The sequence below is a fragment of the Podarcis vaucheri genome (assembly GCF_965113315.1).
Source record: "Podarcis vaucheri genome assembly, chromosome: 9".
Classification (NCBI taxonomy): domain Eukaryota; kingdom Metazoa; phylum Chordata; class Lepidosauria; order Squamata; family Lacertidae; genus Podarcis; species Podarcis vaucheri.
In genome coordinates this window covers 25,305,513-25,326,014 of record NC_138767.1, presented here as the reverse complement: position 1 = coordinate 25,326,014, position 20,502 = coordinate 25,305,513, and the positions used below count along the sequence as shown (strand labels likewise).

The 20,502-nt window shown below is 40.1% G+C and overlaps 1 protein-coding gene across 1 annotated transcript in view; it reads left to right on the top strand.

The window, feature by feature from the left end:
- The window catches only part of COL25A1 (collagen type XXV alpha 1 chain), a 305,319-nt gene that overhangs the window by 132,633 nt on the left and 152,184 nt on the right, over positions 1 to 20,502 (top strand). The window contains exons 3-4 of the mRNA XM_082237135.1: positions 9,717 to 9,761; positions 11,096 to 11,103. Of these exons, the coding sequence (XP_082093261.1) occupies positions 9,717 to 9,761; positions 11,096 to 11,103 (53 nt within the window). The remainder of the gene's footprint in view (positions 1 to 9,716; positions 9,762 to 11,095; positions 11,104 to 20,502) is intronic.

Sequence of the window (20,502 nt, the reverse complement as noted above, 5' to 3'; positions counted from 1 at the left end):
CCTAAATCAGGAGCATGAATGGCAATGAGTATACCTAGAGTGGCAACGAGAAGTTCTGTTGAAGCTATTAAGTATGCAGTTATGGAGTAAAGGTATATGAAAGAGCAGCTGTGGAAGAATCCTGGGCTTCTTTCAGCAGCAATGTTCCAAGAACAACCAAGGTCTAAGTGTTCCTCTCCCACATCTTTCCCATCCATTCCTGATATTTCTTCAGTGGGCAATGCATAAATCTCTGTATGATGCTCTATCAAAATACCCTGTATTCATTATGCTAAAGCTCTAGGGAGTATAGACTCCGCCTGTGAAGGTTATGAATGGCTTTCTTACATTTACTTCTTTTGTCTAGGCATCTATCCTCATCCTAAAGCACTTAATCATTGTACAGCTTTCAACACAGCTGATTATTATATACTTGGCGAAATCCCTCATGTATTTTTACAAGTTGCCTGGTTCCGTTCTAAGATGGCTTCATTCATAAAACACCTGACCATACAACAGATGTATCAATAGGTGGCTATTGTTCTCGGAGGGGTGTGTGGACTTAATGAATGACATTCTATAGGCTTCTGATCTGCCCCTGTTTAATATTTATATGTAGACTTTGTCAAATTATTCATAGTCAAGAGATGTCTGTTGTTAGTCTACAGTTATGGCAGCTAGACTGAGTAAAGATGAAATATTATCTTCCTTTACTGGCAGGCAGATTGGCAGAAACAAATAAAACAAAGTTTTCATACTTCCTTTAAAATGACTTTTTGCTTGATTCCTTGGCACTAATACGTTACACAGATATATTTGATAGCTGAATGTAAGCTTTAAATTGTGTTGCGAACTTCAGAATAACCTCTCTTTTACTTACAGTGCAATAGTGCTTTCTAATCAGAAAATTTGAGAAGCTCTGAAAAGTCTTCTTTTCAGTGGGTCCCTTCAGGGATATGGTTATTGGCAAATGCCCAGCTATACCTGCCCAATCCTGGCCTTGGACTTAATATGCTTTTTGTTCAAATTGTATTTTGATAGTTAAGAGTCGGGTAGAATAATTATTCTAGTGTTTCTTTACCCAAGTGGTATATGTCTGTGTAAATAAAGAGATATATTTAACAAAGTTGCTGGTTAGGCTACCAAAAGATGCTGCCCTGAATGTAGGTGACAGGCTTTTTTTTTTTTTTTTTTAACGATGGCATTAAGAATAAGGTGGTTTGAAAAAGAAGAGCCAGACCATAGATGGTTTTTTGACACAGTCTGAATCACTTCATGTATTCGAATTATAAACAAAACATGAAATACTATTCTGCTATTGCAGACTTCTCTTTTACATCAAGTGGGGCAGGGGGAATTCTTCCTCTCATCTGGCTGTTGCATAGTTATTGGCTTTATTTATCACAGAAAAGGTTGAATTGTTTGATTTTTATTTACTGATGTAGTACCAACCCCAAATAGTTCCCCCACCTTTTCTGAATGAGGACTATAACAAAAAGTAACGCACTTTTGTTTTTAAGGCTTTGACATACTCCTGTCTGTCTTAGTTATTTGTTCCTTGCAAACAAATGTGCAACTTGGTTCGTGGCTGTTATGCAACAAGAGGATTAATGAATGTATGAATGCCACTGATGTTTATTTTTTCTTTTTTTTAACTCACTTCTGCAGCTGTCACTAAGCTCCTCTTCAAATGATATATTTATTATGATAGATATGGGAGGGGGATACTTGTACAAAACTTTGAAAGCAATATGCCTGGCTTGAGTTGGCTTTGGTAGAGAGTCTTATGCTTAAATGGATGTCCTGCCTGTGCGGGTTTGTCTGAGATTATTGTAGTGCCAGTGTGCCTGACTTACTAAGTGCCGCCTTTAATCTTAAAGTATTGGGTTTCACTGTCACTGAAATGAGAAACCGCTAAGTTCAGTGGCCATTTTAAATTGTCACCGTCATCACAAAAGTCTTGTCAGTCTTGGCTTAAAAATAAAGCCAGAATATCAAGTTTACTGTAAGAAGAGACACATCAGCTTTACAAAGTAATGGACATTAGCTGGACATTAGTTATTAGATACAGCAAATAAATAAATGTGCTGTTTTAAGTTAGTAAGGAAGAGTGATATTAAAATAATTAATTAAGGGACACTACATATATTCATGTTTGTAGCTGTTGCATTTGAACAAAACAATACAAATACAGCCTTCGGATACCAAAGACCATTCAGCAAGAATGTACCGACCAGCACAGAAATAATATATATTTATGTGTGCATTTATTTATTTACGTAAAAACGTTTGTACCACACCTTTCAGCCCATAAAGACATTTCAAGGCAGCTTACAATCATAGCAGATATAACAACAACAACAACAACAACAACAATTTATTTATACCCCGCCCATTCTGACTGAGTTTCCCCAGCCACTCTGGGCGGCTTCCAATCGAGTGTTAAAAACAATACAGCATTAAATATTAAAAACTTCCCTAAACAGGGCTGCCTTAAAATTACAACAATACATAGCAGAGAGAGTTGAAAACAAAAGCAGATAAAAACCTAGCCACACATCAAAGTGACATCAAGCTAAATACTTGGCAAAATGTCTTGTAGCTCCGTTGAAAGCCACAGGAGCCAATAAGGTCTCTCTAGCAAGAGTTCCATGACAAGAAGTCAACATTCCATATCTGAGCCAACTGAGTCTCAGATGGCAACAAGACATGGAGTAGGCCAGCCTCACTAAGATTTGCTTTTACTGACCTGGGTTTTCAAGCTATGGATGATACAGCAGAGTATGAAGACAGACTCTGTATATGTGGGCAACTGCCAGTGGAAGACATCTTGCACCACTTACTATATTGCCCACTACACATTGGACCTAAGACGCAATTTCTCACCCTGCTGTCCATACAGGAAAGATGTCTCTCGCTGTTAGAGAAGGTACTATGGCTTCTTAGCAGTGTAAACATTCTAGTGACTCTTAAAAAGTTGCCCTTTTTGCTTTGGCAGCCAAAAAGATCAGAAAGAAGACAATACAGCAGTGAACTGTAAGGGAGATGCAGAGATCTGAATAGAGACTATTATTTGTGGCGCAGCATCCCTTTTGCTTGTATTTATTTTTGATTCAGATTTGTCATGTCCAAAAGCTAGTGCAATAAAGTTATTTGGGATGGATTGGACTGGGCATGAAGTAAGTCATCAGGTGATGGCCACAGTAGGCAGGCAGGCTCATGCAGGAGAAAGCATAAGCGTATAAGAAGTGTTTCCTGGATCAGGCCAGTGGCCTGTCTAATTCAGCATCCTGTTCTCACAGTGGCCACCCAGATGCTTTTGGGAAACCAGCAAGCAGGACCTCAAGCACAAGAGCACGCTTGTGGTTTCCAGAAACAGGTATTCAGAAGCATCTGACAAAGAGTTTTCTTTTTTTTTTCAAACTGTGTAGGTGTACTTTGAATCATTTGTAAAGAAGACTATTATTAACTGAATTTTCCCCCAGAGGAAAATGCTTTGTAAGTTTCTCGACCAAAGATGTCGAGAAACTCAAGCAAAGTCACAGTGAAAATCAAAGCAGAGGTAGAAATGCCTCTAACCTCCTTCCTCTGGTGTTGATAAAGAGAGCTATGTGCTGAAGCAGGCTTCCATTCTTGAGCCACTTGCTGCATTTGTAAGCATGGGATGTTGTTTTCTTGCCCATATGAATGTGCATCTGCGTTCTGCCACAGCTAGTCATGCATCATACCATGCTGAAAAGCTAATCATGCATAATGTCATTATTAATTTATATTCCTTTCCAGTTATCCTAGCTGGAACATGCCTTTTTCACTGATGCCATACACTGGGTATTATGTGTACGTATGTGTGTGTGTATATATGTGTGTGTGTGTGTGTTGCCATTTTACTGCCCATTCACTTAGTTTGGACAGCTCCTTTTGAGGCTCTTCGCAGTCACATATTGTCTTAACCACTCTGAGCAATTTGGCATCATCAACAAATTTGGCTACCTCATTGCTCACCCCTAACTCATCAATCTTTATTACGGTCCAGAGACCCAACAAATTGTTACAAAGCAATACAGAATTCATACAGCCTACCTCCAGGTTAAACAAGCATTTTGTTCAGAATGTAGGGATCATTGGATCATATAGGGATCACTAATTTATGAACAAGTTTAAAAACACAGGTCCCAATACAAATCCTTGGGGGGACTTCACTTTCTCCAACCTTCCACTGGGAGAACTGTCCATTTATTTCTACTCTCTACTTCCTTTTCTTTTTCCATGACTTCCAAGTTCCTTTCTTGAGTCTTACTAAGCTTAAGTCTTTCATGAGGAACTTTATGAAAAGCCTTTTGAAAGTCTAAGTACACAATGTCAATATCTTAAGGACTGACATGGAGTATGGAGCAAGCTTGTTTTCCCTTGCTCTGGAGAGTAGGACTTGAACCAATGGATATAAATTACAAGAAAGAAATTCTGCCAAACATTAGGAGGAACTTTCTGACAGTAAGAGCTGTTCGACAGTGGAATGGTCTCCCTCAGGAGGTTGTGGACTCTCCTTCATTGGAGGCTTTTAAGCAGAGTTTGGATGGCCATCTGTCATGGATGCTTTAGTTGAGATTCCTGCATTGCAGGAGATTGGACTAGATGACCCTTAAGGTCCCTTCCAGTTCTACAAGTCTATGATTCTATGACCTGGAACCTTCTGACTTAAAAGTACCTGTGTTTAGAACTGTACCCTTAGAAAGGACACAAAAGAATATATTTTAATATAATATTAATATTATCCTTTAAGTTCCTCTGGGAAATTTGCCTTTAAATTTCTTATTATCAGTGCAACTCAATTAAGCGGGTTTGTAAAAATGCAAATGTGATTGTTTGTGTTGTCTTTTTACAGCATGTTTTTGTGTCTTGATAAGGAAAACATTTGCTATGACAAAGTAGTAATGCATTGGAATGGCAAACTGAAACTACAAGAAGGCTTTCATTCCATGCTAGTATAGAATGACTCTGCCTGCTTATTTCAGCTGTCCTTCAGTCATGTCTATCAAGTAAGTGACAGCAGCTATTTCTGTGTTTGCCAAGCTGAATATATGAAGTTCCTCTATTCCCTGCTAGCTAAAACAAAATGTAACATCTCTACTTAAGAAGATTTTCTCCACCCCCCCCAACAGTAGGACTTGTAAGGGTTGTCATGAATTCTGCTCATATTGAGCCAGAGCAGATTCCAATGTATAGTCAGCAGAATAAAATAAACACATTGCAGGTTTCTCCAAAACAAAAGACAAAAAAACCCAGACCAGAGGCAATATTTCATCCAGCAGAGCTTTACAATGTACATTAGGATTGGCACTGTCCATAAGAAATCCAGTTGCAGCAGACTTAATTTCCAATAATTTATGAAAGACTAAAACCTTAACACTAAGCATACTACATACAGAACACCACACCAGAAGGAAAGAGAGGTAAAAAGTGAAACTCAGGCTCCTTATGGCCTGTTTTATAGGACACAATGACCTTGAGTGAAAGAGGTAACAGAAGTAGTTCAAACCTGCTGTTTCTCTGAAGGAATAACCCAAACATCAGGAACCTTCTGCTTGTTTCTAGGCAGAATATAAACTTGCTTGTCAGCTAGAAACTTCCAGCTTGCACCAGCTTATATCACACAGAGAAGCTTCCAGAATCCTCTTGAATCAATTATAAAAGGAAATATCTTTACATTTCAGATCAATACTTTCTGTACCAAGAAATGCAAACTGACAAGGTTTATTTTTTTAATCATCATCATCATCAGAGAATTGCAGGATGCTAGCATGAGATTTATTTCCAATTATGAATTCTAGTTTTGGCCTTGGCCTCCATTGAATTCACTTGGATAGCAAGTGGAGGTATTTTATTTTTAAACTGAAATCATTGCATTTAATTTTCAACCCCCAAAGTCACAGTGGTAGTAGCTATGGTACAAGCATGCTGTGGTACTAGCATGATAGGGAGATCAAATCTTCTTTCTGTGCATAGTTGCACTGTTACTCCCAAGCCAGGAACTCTTCTCTGGGGTCTGGTAATGCTTACCTCTTCAATGGAGTGACCATTATGAACTAGCACATATCCAAACCTGAGCAGTTGCCCCTGTAAAAACATTTCCCAAGAGCAACCGAGGTCCTTCTCACTGGCATATTACTAGCGCACCAGAGTCAAGAGAAACAAGATAAAACCAGCAGCCATGCTTCTTTCTTCCCCTGGCTAAGGCACTAATGCTGCAGTAGTCCATGCCAGGTCTATGCCTGGACTGGGGTTTGGGAAGAAAAAGGGAGTGTCCTTATTCCCAGTTGCTGAAGAACAATAACTCAAATAACATTTTCCCTGCAAAGCTTTTATTCCAAATGTTTTAGGTTGGTGCAATACATATGCAAAGTGCTGGTCTGGTCTTAGGTGCAGCAGGCCATGCACATAGTTAATCCAAGGCACAGTTATACAAAGGCAGGTGATCTAACTAATCAAAGCTTAGACATTGGTCTGGCACTTGAAACATTCCTTGCTATCCTGTATAAAGGAATGGACTGGGCTCAGCTTAGTGCATCTACACCTTAGCTAGCAACCTGGCACTCCGCCTTGAAAGTGGGATCGGCTGCATATTCTCACATCTCCTGTGGTTTCTCCAGGACTGAGGTAATGGAAGGGGTGTCTCTGTCCCCTCTGCAGAAGCAAGGCTAGACACAGCATCTGATAACTCTAGTATGGGTGGCACAAGAGGCACTGTGAAGTAGTCAGAGATAGGCTCCAGCAGCTGTGAAGAAGAGGGAGGTGGGGCTCACAGCACCTGCTGTGGGTTCAGGTGAGGTGAGAGAAAAGGCTGAGGGAAAGGCTGCACCCCACTTGACCCCTGCTTAGAATCCTTACTATCAGGCCCCCCTGTGTCTGGAAGAACCCCCACCCTATCCCACTAGAGCCCTCCCCATTACTCTCCAACAAGCTATCCATCTGCATGGTCCTGCCCTGGCCAGCCCATGACAGGGAGTTTGAGAGCTGAGTGGTTACAAACACGTTCTTGCACAGCTCAAATTTTAATCTGAGCCAAACAAGAATTCAGGGACCTTGTAACAGTCATCTTTTCTTTTGAAGTGAATATTAGGGGGCCCCAAAGTCTGTATTTGGACCAGAGCCCAGTGAGTTTTGCAATATGACAAGTAAACTCCATGATCTGTATGAGATTGATATATTTTTGTGCCAACCGCTTCCTTGATTTCATATTTTATTTTTGTTGAAAGCCATAAAAACCCTGTTCTATTAGTGATAGGGGAACGTCATGTCTGGGTGGACTCTTAGTGCATATAATTAGACTGGCTTGTCATTATACTGTAATCAATAGCTTGGTTGAAAAAGCAGTATATGTATATTTTAAAAATGTAGATTTTACCTTTATCTGCTTTATTTTGCTGGTTATATTTAAAGCTGAGATTTAACAGATCCTGTAACTTGTTCAGACAGTTCATGATAGCAAGGGATTGAAATATAAACCAACACAGTTTCTGAAATTAAATTGATTAATGCTATCCTCAAAAACAACTTGTTTAAAATACCTCTCTAGAGAAGCATGAAAATAGCACCAGATCTTGCTGTTCTACTTAAAACATTGAATGCTTTATAAGTAGCCATCAAGTTGAACTACTGTACACTGTTTTTTTCTGTGTATTATTTGGTTTCATTAATCTTCATGACACCAGTTTGTTCCACCGCGAAGTCACATTTCTTTCTCAGAGGCTTTAAAACTGAAAGTGACATTTAAAGCAAGAGGTTGTTTCTAAAGTGCTTTGTGTTGGTAAGGTATTACGTGGCACAGAATTTACTCTCTGTACTTAAACATTAATTAATTGTTTTGAGATTAATTGGTGACTTTTATATTGGACCAGGAATACGTGTGGTACTGTACACGGGGATCCCTATTCTGCATGTAGAAAGGAAGGCATGGAATTCTGCTGCAGGATCCTTTCCCAAGCTAATAGCTAGAACAAATTGATAGGGAGAAAACAAACAATTGTCTTTTCTATGCCAGAGATTCTGCAGAATGCTGTACTTGAATATCTTGCACAAGCTGGCCCAAAATTCAGCATTTCCCTCTGCTTCTCCTGGAAACGCATTGCTACCTTAAAAGGGAGAGGAAATGGGGCTTTATACATTATCCCTTGATGCTCAGACACAAATGCAATTTGCCAGCTCTTCTCCTTTTGCATGGTGGAGTAATACTAACAATAGCCAATCTATCCTACAACCACATTTCTGATATTATTAGTGATGGCACGTTAATTAAATGTTTAGGGATTAATTTATGAAAACAAGTTTTCATCAACTGTATTGTCCCAGAACACTGTCCAGCAGGATATAGGCAAGCAAGTCTACAAGTCTAAAGGAGACCGGGAACTGCCACCTTTCTTTCTCTTCAATGCATCTGGAATGGTGCTACATTACGACTTAGTGTTCTTCAAGCATTATATTTTGGGATGGCATGGCAGCTGAGATGAGCTTAGGACTACTGTTCCTGGCTACATCAAGTGGCCAGGAAAATATATATTACAAAAAGAAGAAAATGTTTAAGATGCTGCCCATCTTTACTGGTAATCTGAAACCGACCTCAGTGTGTTACAACTTTTGCCTAGGATTTGAAACATTTGAGGTTTTTCCCTCCAACATTTGTCTATTCCAACACACAGCCACATCCAGAATGTGCAGAAAAATCCAGCCAGCCCTGCAGATGTCCCTAGACTGCAACTTCCATCATCCTTGATAATTGGCCGCTCTGATTAGGGCTGGTGGGAGTTGGGAGTCCCACAACATTATGGAGGGCTACAGGTTCCTCATTCCTGCTTTATTTCAAAGGTTAAAACATAATGCATATCTTTGATGACAGTTTGTCTGAGGAATTATCAGAAATTCAGAAGCTCTGCTTCTGGTCCCTTTAATGATTGAAATGTGCAGTGCAGGTAACTGGGAGAGGCCTTAATAATGGCACCATGGCTCTGGATTTCATGTAAGGCAACAAGCAAAGGCTGTTTTATTTCAGGTGTTCTGAGTTACTCTGTATTGACTAAGTTGCTGAGCTTTTTCCACAAAGTTGTTGAGCTTTTTTTAAAAAAATAAATAAATTGCAAAATCTCAAAAGAATTATGATGTTTTTGAGCTATCTTTCTGGAATTAGTCTGACATGGGTTGCCATATGTGTCCAGATTTTTCAGGGTATTTTTGTGATTTCTGCCCAAACACAGTGTGCAACAGCTGAATCCTGAGTGTGTCCAGGAAATTCTGGACATATGGCAACCCTAGTTTTGACTAACTACTGCTGCAAACAAGACTTTTTCATTGTTACTAGTATGTTATACATGTGCTGGACATTTCTGTTGTTATTTAAACCATTGAGGCATTCACAGTTTTGTTGTTATTGTTTAAGGCTGCAATCCATTACACACTTGCCTAGGAATGAGCACGGCATACCTCCCAGTAAACATGCATAGCACTAGATGTGCTAGGCGAGCCAAGCTTTAAAATGGCATGAAATAATTGGTGCCAATGAATTCTGTGGCATTTCTGCTGAGGATGGGACAAGGAAGACTATTTTCTTGAAAGACCATTAGGAGGCATTTGTGGTTGAATCGTGATGTCACTGATCCCATGCTTGGGTGTCACGTTGACTTCATGCATGTACTAGCCCACTTTAATTGCACTCCTCAATTACAAATCGGGAACTGTTTGCTTTTCAGGTCCTCCTGGTAAACGAGGCAAGCGAGGAAGAAGAGGAGAGATTGGTATGTTTCAGATTTAAAAGTAATGCTTCTGGTGTGTGTGTTTTCACCTGGTTCATTTTGTGAAGGCATGCTTGCTGATACTGTTTCATATATGAAAAGCAATTTTTATAGTATTTTTCCCCAAAGAGACTTGAAAAATATAAAAACAGTAACACGTGTATTAAAACAAAACAAGTGTAACAAATATATAACACAGATATAGCAAACTTATTTTTAATTTTTTCTATACAAAGGGTTTAACCATTGTTTGTTGCAACAAGCTAACTTCAAACCATAGTTTATGAAGCTGGCTTCTTTCAACAACCTATATCTACAGTTTAGATTTCAGATGATATTAAACTGCAGTTACATCTAAAATGGAAATCAAAGCTTTCAACAGCTTACTGACAACCATACCACAAGAGGACAAGCGTGTGAGCCCTAGGCAGCTCATCCTCATAAATCAAATGAAACCACTGTGATTTGGCATAGCATTTCAGTAGACCTTGGAGCCTTTAAATGTCATAAACGCATGACATTATTAACAAATGAAACTAATTTGCTTTCTGTTAGAAAAATACCTTGTAAGTTTAAAATTCTCTTTAGGATCATTTAACAACAACAAGAAATTACTTTAGTTAACTACATAATAAAATCACATTGTTAAAAATGAAAGTCTGACTATATTTAAAGCAAACTTCAAGGACAGCTGTTGCTATTATGTGCCCCCTTTGCAACATACTTGAGTCAGAAGAAAAAGGGAAGTATAAAAGCTAATGAAAAGTCATTGATTTGATGGCTACAGCTGCTCCTCTTAATAAGCCTGAAAGAAATATTAGATGTGATTTGCAGACCTCTGATAATGTTCTCTAGAACATTTGTACAAAAAGCTTTTGAGTGTAAATAATTGGAAAAATGTGCTAATATTGCTTCATAAAGTGTGACATTTTTAATGGGGAACATTTTATAAGTAGGCCTTGAAAGGAGTTGATTATAAAAGAAAGTTTGCCTGTCTTAGGAAAAGTAGAAGGAGTAACTGTAGATTCAAGCAATTCTGCCTTGGTGCTGAGGTTAAATCCAAGAGGGGAAAGGGAGGGAGTTCCTATGAGTCAGACTACAAGGGTTGCAGAACTGTATGTTTAAGAAAAATTCTGTAGACAGAGATGTACTTGTGAACACAAGGTATTTTGTACATGAGATGGCTTGGCACTTGCAGCAAAATAATAATCTTTAATGCTGGGTGAGACTACTTTCATAAAAAAAAAAATCTATATGGACACTCTATATGAATACCTTTCAAGTTTTCATAAACTTACATATATTTGTCTTTCTTTCCTTGTCTTTTCTTTTCGTAGGACCTCCTGTAAGTACAACTGATATACTATTGGATCATCTATGGTTATCATGAATGAGTCAGAAAGTGCTTTCGAAAACTGGTAAAAATGATGAATATGTTAAATGTACCAAGTATCATCCTAAATACATTCTCAGTTATTAACATGTTTTAAACATCAAATGGTTTTTCAATATTATTTTTTTATCTTGTTTTGGGTTTTGTCTTTTACATTTTGAAGCAGAACAGTATACATGAACGCTGGAAGCAGGTTATTATTATTACTATTTGTTTGTATACTACATTTCAGCCAAAAAAGCCCCCCATGCAGTGAACAGCACATTAAAACAGAATATACAGCAGAGTACAATAAAAAGCCATAAATCAATAAGCAAGCAAAACAATATAAAACTGCTAAGTCACAACACAGAAATGGCAAGAAGAAAGCCTTTCCAAACTAGTAGCTGAAAAGATGCTGTTACCAACCCAACATCCTACACACTTAGAGGCTAGAAGCCTGAACAAACAATGGGGGAAAGCTCATTCCATCTAAAAGAATGCTCTTACCACCAACCCCATTCTAGCAATTCAGCGTTAGAATGTTTTAGAACAGAACAGAAAGTAATATGCTGACTTTTTTCTGGTGGCGTCTCTTTCTGGCTTCCCTTCCTGTATTCGAACCCCTCCCCAATGCACCTCACATGTGGCCGAAGGGCTTTGAGATACATCCAATTTAATCTGTGATTAAAAGGAGAGATCAGAGAAACCAAATCACACTTTGCCAACAGCCCTGGAAATTCACTTTTATGGTAGAGAAATGAGCAGCAGCAACAGTGGCAAGAAGAGGAACAAAGTCCATCTTGTCCATTGGTATCCCATTCTTCATATGTAACAGGCCACACATATATACTATTAAGAGTGAACAAGCCTTACACGAGACCAGTGGTTCAACTTTGGAATATGACTAGTCATATCTAAGTAAAATCAGGTTGTTTTGCAGTCAGTAGATCATGTGAAGACTGTTATTATTTTCCTACGACAGTTAATAGTAATGAGAATCGCTTGGTTATAACTGGAGCTTCTGTTTGTCAGAATTTACCCCAATAGGGTTTTTGTATGATTAAGAAAGGGGTGGGGCCCTCCATTGTTGTTGAGTTACAACTCCCATCATACTTTAACATTAGCCATGCTGGCTAACGCGGATGGGGGTTGTAATCCAGCAATATCTCAAAGGCCATTGGTTCCCCTTCCTCCGGATAAATAGTACAATGAATCTGAGAACCTCCTGTTGCATCTCATAGATCCTTCCTTCTCAACATACAACACTTGTTCAGTGGCCTGTTCACTAATTCATATCCTTATTTAAAGCTGGGGGATTTTGGCTCAAGCTCTGCCTTACAGAGGGAAGAGCAGAGATAGGTAGATTTGGGCACAGCAAAATTACAGCAAATGTGGCAGAAGCTTCCTTCAAGCCACCAGAGCCCATTCATTGGAAAAATCAGTCCACCATATGGAAACATTTGCGTACTGTTGCAATACAACGATAGTAGCAAACATGAATAGCAACTGTGGCGTATTGGGCCTTAGATTTGTTTACCCCCAAAATAGTTTCAGGTTATCTTTTTTCCTCCTGTTCTCACATTATAGACAAAGGACACATTACTCACTTGTTCTTTATGATTGTTCACGATGTGTAACTAAAGTGTTTGTTTGACTTACTGGGTTTTCTGCCATCTGCAAAGCACGTGCTGCAACCTAAATCCAGTGAAGGAGAACACATATATTAGGGTTACCAGACATCCCCAGTCCCCGGATTTGCAAATCTGTCCCCAGGCAAATTCCTTCCCCGGAATGTCCCCAGATTTGCAAATCTGTCCCCGGGAAATGTGGCAGCGGCAGCCTCAGCAGCCTGGACCCAGCCTGATAACGCAGTTGGCTCTGGCTGGCTTCAGCAGCTGCTCACTGCTGCTGCCGCCGCCACTGCCAAAGGGGAACCAGGGACGTCCGGTGGTACAGATCTCCTGCCCCCTTCCCCCTTTGTTTTGACAGATCGGGGGAGGCTCAGGAGTCACGGTCGAGTGGGTGTTGCCTAGGATGTTGCAAGGTGCGTGGTTTCTCTGCCAGGCAAGGTGCAAAGTCCTCCTTTTGCACCCTGTGAAACATAAATGTGCAGAGTTTTTTTTAAAAAAACTGGGCAACAGCCGCCCGCCTGTGACTCCCAAGCCTCCCCCGATCAGTCAAAACAAAGGAGGAAGGGGGCAGGAGATCCGGGGAAGCTTGGGAGTCATGGGTGGCACGCTGTTGCCTAGTTTTTAAAAATCTCTGCACATTTATGTTTCACAGCATGCGAAAGAAGAGCTTTGCATGTGTGCTTGGGCCCCAGGGTCTTTTGTCTCACCATCCCCACTATTGACTCCCTGTTGCTACTCAGCTTAAAAAAAGAAAAGTGTCCCCGGATTCATTGAAAAAAATCTGGTAACCATAACATATATGGACTTTGGTTGACCCCACCTTCTGGTCCATGCTGCAGTCCTATTTAGATGAACCTTGGGTACCACAGGTGCTTTGCATATGTATGTGAAACCACCAAAGTGTTTGGCAATAGTCTTGAAGATAGCATCTTGATGGAGAGAGATAAGCTTTCTTTGCTTCTTTCACATTTCCTGCTTATAAAATAAGGCTCTCTGTTTTAAGTTCACTTATTTGAGAGAAAGCCCCTTTGAAATTCAGTGGGACTTTCTTCCAACATGACACAAATTCTTAAATAGGGATTTTTAATCCAATGATATAAAAGCTTTTTTTCCCCAATTATAAAAGTAAGTGAAGTCTTTGATTTTCATGTGTTGTTATGCTGCCTATTCACAATTTTGGATTTTTTAAATGGGATTATATAATCTGAGTGTGTTTTTATACATTCAGAAATATAAACACTGCTTTTCCGCCTTCCCTGGGAGACTACATGCTCGGAGGGAAGACAGAAGCAAGGGAAGCCAGGCCAGGGAACACACATTTGATCAGCTGTTATGAGAAAATTCTGTCAGTTTTCATTTTATATAGTGTACATTGTACACCAGCCTGTGTGCCTTGGCAGAAAGGTGTTACATAAATCCAGTAAATAAATAAATAAAGCATCATGCTTTAGGAATGTGATTATAGCTACTAAACAAAACAACAAAACAGATAACTGATTTTAGCACATAAAGTAAATCACAAATAAATTTGTCTCTTTTTGCTTTTGAAATTTGCACCTCTTTAAATATACGAGTAGTGTTCCTGAATACCAGAAACACATTTAAGCGATCTTGAGTATAGAAAGAGCAATTTGATTCACCGTGGTACCTCGGTTTTCGAACGTCTCCGTTGATGAACGTTTTGGAACTCGAACGCCGTAAACCCAGAAGTAAATGCTTTGGTTTTTGAGCACGCCTCGGAAGTCAAACAGGAAATGCAGCTTCCGTTGAGTGCAAAACCATGAAGCCTAGCTGTCGGCTATTGAGTTTTGGTTTTTTAACGTTTCAGAACTCAAATAGTCTTCCAGAATGGATTGCATTCGAAAACCGAGGTACCACTGTACTTTAGGGGCAACTGAAATCCTTCAATCAGTCCATTGCATGCGTGAATCCCACTGAAACCAGTGTTACTTACTCGTGAGCAATGCATCTGTAATCCTACACACACTGTAAGCCCCCTTGGATTCAGTGGGATTTATTTCTAAGTAAGCATGCATATTCTGCTACCCTTGACTGAAAAAACAAATACTGAATTTAAAACGACATTTTTGTTCCTATAAATGCACTTTTCAGGGCAAGAGAATATAAATAATTGTAAAAAGAGACAGCAGTGATACAAAGTTACATTTCCTGTTAATGTACAAAGCAGGTGTGTAGCCTCACATATCATTGTATGTATTCCTAATGAGTATCATTCCATTTCATTTCATTCAACCAGGGTCAACCAGGGCGAAATGGCTACCCGGTAACTGTCCTACTGTATATTAATGGAATGCATGTATCACTTTCAAAACCATTATTTTCTTAACTATATTTGTGCTTTTCTATGGCTGAATAATGAAATTTAACCTTCCCTGGTGTATTCTGCTGAATTCAGAATGAGACATTTTCTATATTTCTCTTAGCAAATCTTTACATAGGATCTAGCAAGTAAGACTAATTCCATGATATAGACATGGAAGACAATATAACAATTGTTTGAATTTCTGTCTATTGAACTTTCACATTCTAGAATGGTGACATCATTTTTTAAACCATAATTTAAAACATTACTTAAAGTACATCCATCGTGTATATTAGTTTTCTTCATTCAAATGCTATTTGTTTGGATACTAAATTTACAGTTCTACGGTTGCAAAAAAAGTGACTTAATTTTACACATCTCCAGCAAAGATAATTCCAGCGGTATTTGAAAATTCATAAAATCTCTTAGGATAGCAGTTTTTTAGCAGCATATATAACCCACTTCTGTACCATTTGCATGTTTACAACTTTATCTGAGCAATTTAAATATATGAAATAATGCATCCATCATAATTAAGACTGTCAAGGTACTACCAACCAAATATATACTTTTGTGTATGTGACATGTCCCTTTTTGACAGAAGACATACACAAAAAGATGGCTTACCATAATTTTCACGGGGGCAGTAGTTGCTGCCCGGCGTCACTGCTGGGGAGTCAAGGTTGCAGTGCTGGAGGTCTTGCATGGTCAGCTGACATCAGCTGTGGTCTTGGCCATTGGCAGGGGAGGGGGAGAAAATGCTAGTGGGGTTGCCCACCAATAAATTTGAAATGTAAACTTCCCAGTCATTGGCCATCGGGGTATGTGATGTCCCTCTTGTGGACCTGATTATGCCTGTTCTAGGTTGAGTCCACTTATAGGGCATAAAAGAGGACTGTACTGCTGGCTCGTGGCACAGTCCTAAGTGGTTGTCCGGCCCACCCACTGTTTATCTGGTGTCTCTGTCCACTGGTAAGTGGGCAGTGCTTTTATTTGCCTTTGCTATGGTTTAGTCACCATATTTGGGCCCAGGAAGGAATTTGCCTGCAGACAAATTGCACCTGTATGTAGGTATTTTTTGACATGATTTCATGATTCTAAAAAGTGAAAACAGGAAGCTGCCTTATAATGAGATAGACCACTAGTTCAGTGCTATCTGTAGGTCTGATGAAGGTTTCAGGGGAATCGTCAAGCCTGTTTAATTGGGATTCATTTCAGTTATTGGGGCCTAAAGAAGAGAGAACAAGATGCTAGTAGATATTCATGTAATCTCAACCTTTGCCCATTGTGGCTTATAAAAGCTAGTTGGTGGGTATTGACTGGGTTGGTTCGGGGAATGAAAAATGTTTCCTTATATGAAGGGGATTGTGCTAGCTGCTCTTAAAGAGGCATTGATATATCTCTCCTCATAAGGTCCTCCATGGGCTCAGTAGTGTGACATATACCAAGGTGCTTGAGAGAGAGATGACTGGCCAGCTTTGGATGTGCCTTATCTAGATTCATTTCAATCTGATTTAAGGCTTAGTTTTGGCACTTACCGTATTTTTTGCACCATAACACTCACTTTTTTCCTCCTAGAAAGTAAGGGGAAATGTCTGTGCGTGTTATGGAGCGAATGCCTACGGATGACAGGGGGATCTGCTGCAGTCATGAGCAGAGGATCCATGGTTACAGCCTGCACCAAAAAAATCACACACCCACTGTTGCCTGGGGCCACAGTGGTGCAAAAACATGGTTACAAAGCATGGATCCACATGGATCCTCAGGATTTTTGCATTGGGCCACCCCAAACTCACCGTCAGATCACATGTCTGTGGCTGCAGCATGAACCACAAAAATCATACATCCACTGTTTCGTTTTAGAATATATTTTTTTCTTGTTTTCCTCCTCTCAAAACTATGTGCGTGTTATGGTCAGGTGCGTGTTATAGAGCAAAAAATATGGTAAATAACTTTGCTTGTATTAGAGGAATGGGGGGTATGATCCTGCTAACTCTCATTGATCTCTCAGAAGTTTTTGATACCATCAACCATAGTGTTTTTCTGAACTAGCTTTGTGGGTTAGGAATAGAAGGCACTGAGTTATGGTGGTTCTGCACCATCCTGCCAGGCTGGTTCCGGAAAGTAGCAACGGGGGGGGGGCGCTTCTGTTTTGCTCCTTAACTGTGGGCTCCCCATTATGTTAATGGCACCCAGTTCGGTCTTTCCTTTCCATTGGATGTTTATGAAGCACTGCAGGTGCTTAATCCATGCCTGGAGGCAGTAATGGATGAGGGCCAATAAACTAAAGTTGAATCCTGACAAGATAGAGGTGCTGTAGAGTGATAGTTCCTGGTGCCAGGAATTAGGGGAATGACTTACTTTGGATGGAGTTGCACTTCCACTGACAGATCAGTTACCTAGTCAGACTTAGAGTTAGGCACTCCTAGCATAATGAAATAAAGATACATACTATGAAAAGCTGGATGCCTGGCCATGGTTGCTTGGTCTTTGTTCCGAAAGCAAAAGCAACTGCTTTTTCTTCATGATCTTATTTACTTTGGACCACTTTTCTTAAAAGCCTAATCCTGTATATGCATATAAATGTAGGTTGTGTGTGTATGAGAATGAGAATGATTTCAGCATTAGAGCTTACACAAGAAACAATATTGAGTATGCATCTGAGACGATGCTTTTGGAGTCAAGCCAGTGGCCTGACAAGCTGTGCTTCTTGGTTTGAGGCAAGAGCCTTTCCTACCAATAGTCATTTGGACTGAAGTTACCAAATGAATGAAACTGCAAAGCAATGTGCTCTAATTCTGTGCATACTGCTGCGCATACTGCTGAACAGCTGTAAAGTATGTCTTAGCGTTTCAAAAATTAAGGGTCATGTTCAGGGGTATGTTTTCATTTAACACAGGTATCGTGTCTCCTGATTGGCAGTTACCAAGATTATTTCAGCTTGCAGATTTTTCAGAGAATTAGAGCAATCATTTAAACTTTTCATAGGTGAGTGTGAAGGGGTGGATTAGAGCACATTGCAGACAGCTGTGGTCATTTGTAAGTTTTAATATCTTTCACCAGCATAGCCTGTGCATATATTCCTAATCAATGCTTTAGTACAAGACTGGGGTTTAATAGAAATTGTTTTAAAGGTCCCATTTGAATGGAACTAATTGGCTGTGGTTTCCTTCAGGTAGTCTAACCCATGAGCCATTCCACAGCATATCCCTAAATAGGAAATGACCTAAGCATTTCTACCTCCAGCTGTGCAGATCAATTATCCAGAGCTTTTCCTCCATGCTCAATGTGATAGAAGAGCACTTATTTTGAATTTTTGCCTTTCACGTGTGTAAAGTGTGCTCTGGTATTTCTATCATGCTTTTCCAGATATGATTAAAAGCATATGTTGTTTTTTTTATTCCACAGTGGGTATAAATAAGCTTAAAATGTAGTTAGAGGGTTGGAAAGCTTCTGGTGTTTGAGGTGGATTTAGGGGAGGCAAGAGTCTGGATTTCAAATAAGTAACTTTTTTTATCAAGGCAGCACTCAAATGTGTGATTTGGCAATTTATTAAAACTGGTCTTTTACATAAAGATTTTATCATAGCTTTATTTTAGAAACTGCAGGACTGATGAAGAGACATCACTAGCTAGGATTGGCTAATAACACAGCCTTTATCAAGTTAACAATCAAACTTATGCCACACACACACACACAATGTTAATGTGGACTTAAGTGAAAATTGCAGTTGTGCAAACAATTTTAATATTGTGGAGGAGTTAATAAGGAAATTTGGAGTATTTAATGGAAGCGTTTTTTTTGCAATTTCACCTGTTTCATGCAAACATTTCTAGATGTAGTTTTTGCAGTGAGTTGTGGGCTAAAGCCTCAGCGCCTAGGGCTTGCCGATCGAAAGGTCGGCGGTTCGAATCCCCGCGGCGGGGTGCGCTCCCGCTGCTCGGTCCCAGCGCCTGCCCACCTAGCAGTTCGAAAGCACCCCCGGGGGCAAGTAGATAAATAGGTACCGCTTACCAGCGGGAAGGTAAACGGCGTTCCGTGTGCGGCTCTGGCTCGCCAGAGCAGCGTTGTCACGCTGGCCACGTGACCCGGAAGTGTCTTCGGACAGCGCTGGCCCCCAGCCAATAGATGTGAGATGGGCGCACAAACCCCAGAGTCTGTCAAGACTGGCCCGTTCGGGCAGGGGTACCTTTACCTTTACCTTATGATTATTTGAACAAGTTTTTGTAAGAGAGGAGAATTATTGGATGCAGACAAACTGGAAAGTCACCGGCCAATGCTACTTTGGAAGAAGACTCAGTTATGTGTGCACTTTTAATCTGGGATCCAGTTTTTTAAGCTCACTCTTATTGCCCAAATATATTGTGGTATGTATCCACCATGTATCATCTAGAAATCCTTAAACTATAGCCCTATTCAGAATGCACAGGGTTAGCTTTGATGCTGATATCCTGCTGGTTAATAAATAAATGATAAAGAGGTCAGTGGAAAAGTTTCCATCCCTTTGGAAATCCTACTACATGAAGCCCCCTGATGCTGGTCATGTGTAGGCTGGGAGATGTGACCGATGCACATGTGAGCATTGAAATTTCCTCTGGTCCCTTCAAAATTTAGGAGCTCACATGGGTAAAAAAAAATGCCTTAATAAGGCTTGTAAAGACATTTGCCTTCCTCCTTGAATACACAGCATAATTTTGCCACAGATGAAGGTTATCTTCTGCAGGTGTACCCAAGTCTTAGCAGTAATGATCTGCAGCTCTTTTTCTCCTGACTGCCATAGTAAACTGAAATGCCCAGTGTTGTATTGGTCATCTATAGAAAATAGGTGAGTGTGGACACAAGCTCATTGTCAGGGTGGTCGATGGGTTTCAAAGCCTTGGTGAGTTAGGGACTTCTCCTGCACACTAAGAAAGGCTCTGTCAGATTGAGTGAACAAGACCAGTAGTGGGTCCAACAGTCAAGAAGGCAGTTTCTGCATGTGCTGTAGAGGAAAGTGAGGGGCAGATGGTGCTCATCAACTTGGTAAGGAAGAGGAGAAGGAAACTCTGATCCTCTGCTGCCTTGTGAGATATCTTTGGGAGAAGAAAAGGCTAAGGAGTAGACCCAACACAAATTCACAGTCAAGTACATAAGATGGTTGGATGGTGCCTTGTACACCTCCTCCTGGCAACTTCTGCAGCCAAGCTTGTGCCCAATATATTGCTCTGCTTTCCTTTGGACCACATCAGCAAGGCCAAGAGGGGTTCTTGTTGTCTGGGCAGCCCTGGACCAACACACACATTGCCCAGGCTTGTGCCCCAGGGTGCTTGTAACACAGCAGTTGGACTTCACCCCTGGAGATTGTCTCTCGAGACAGATGGATGTCAACAACAAGTATACTTTTGTGAGATGCGTACTTACTTGCTTTCAGCAACC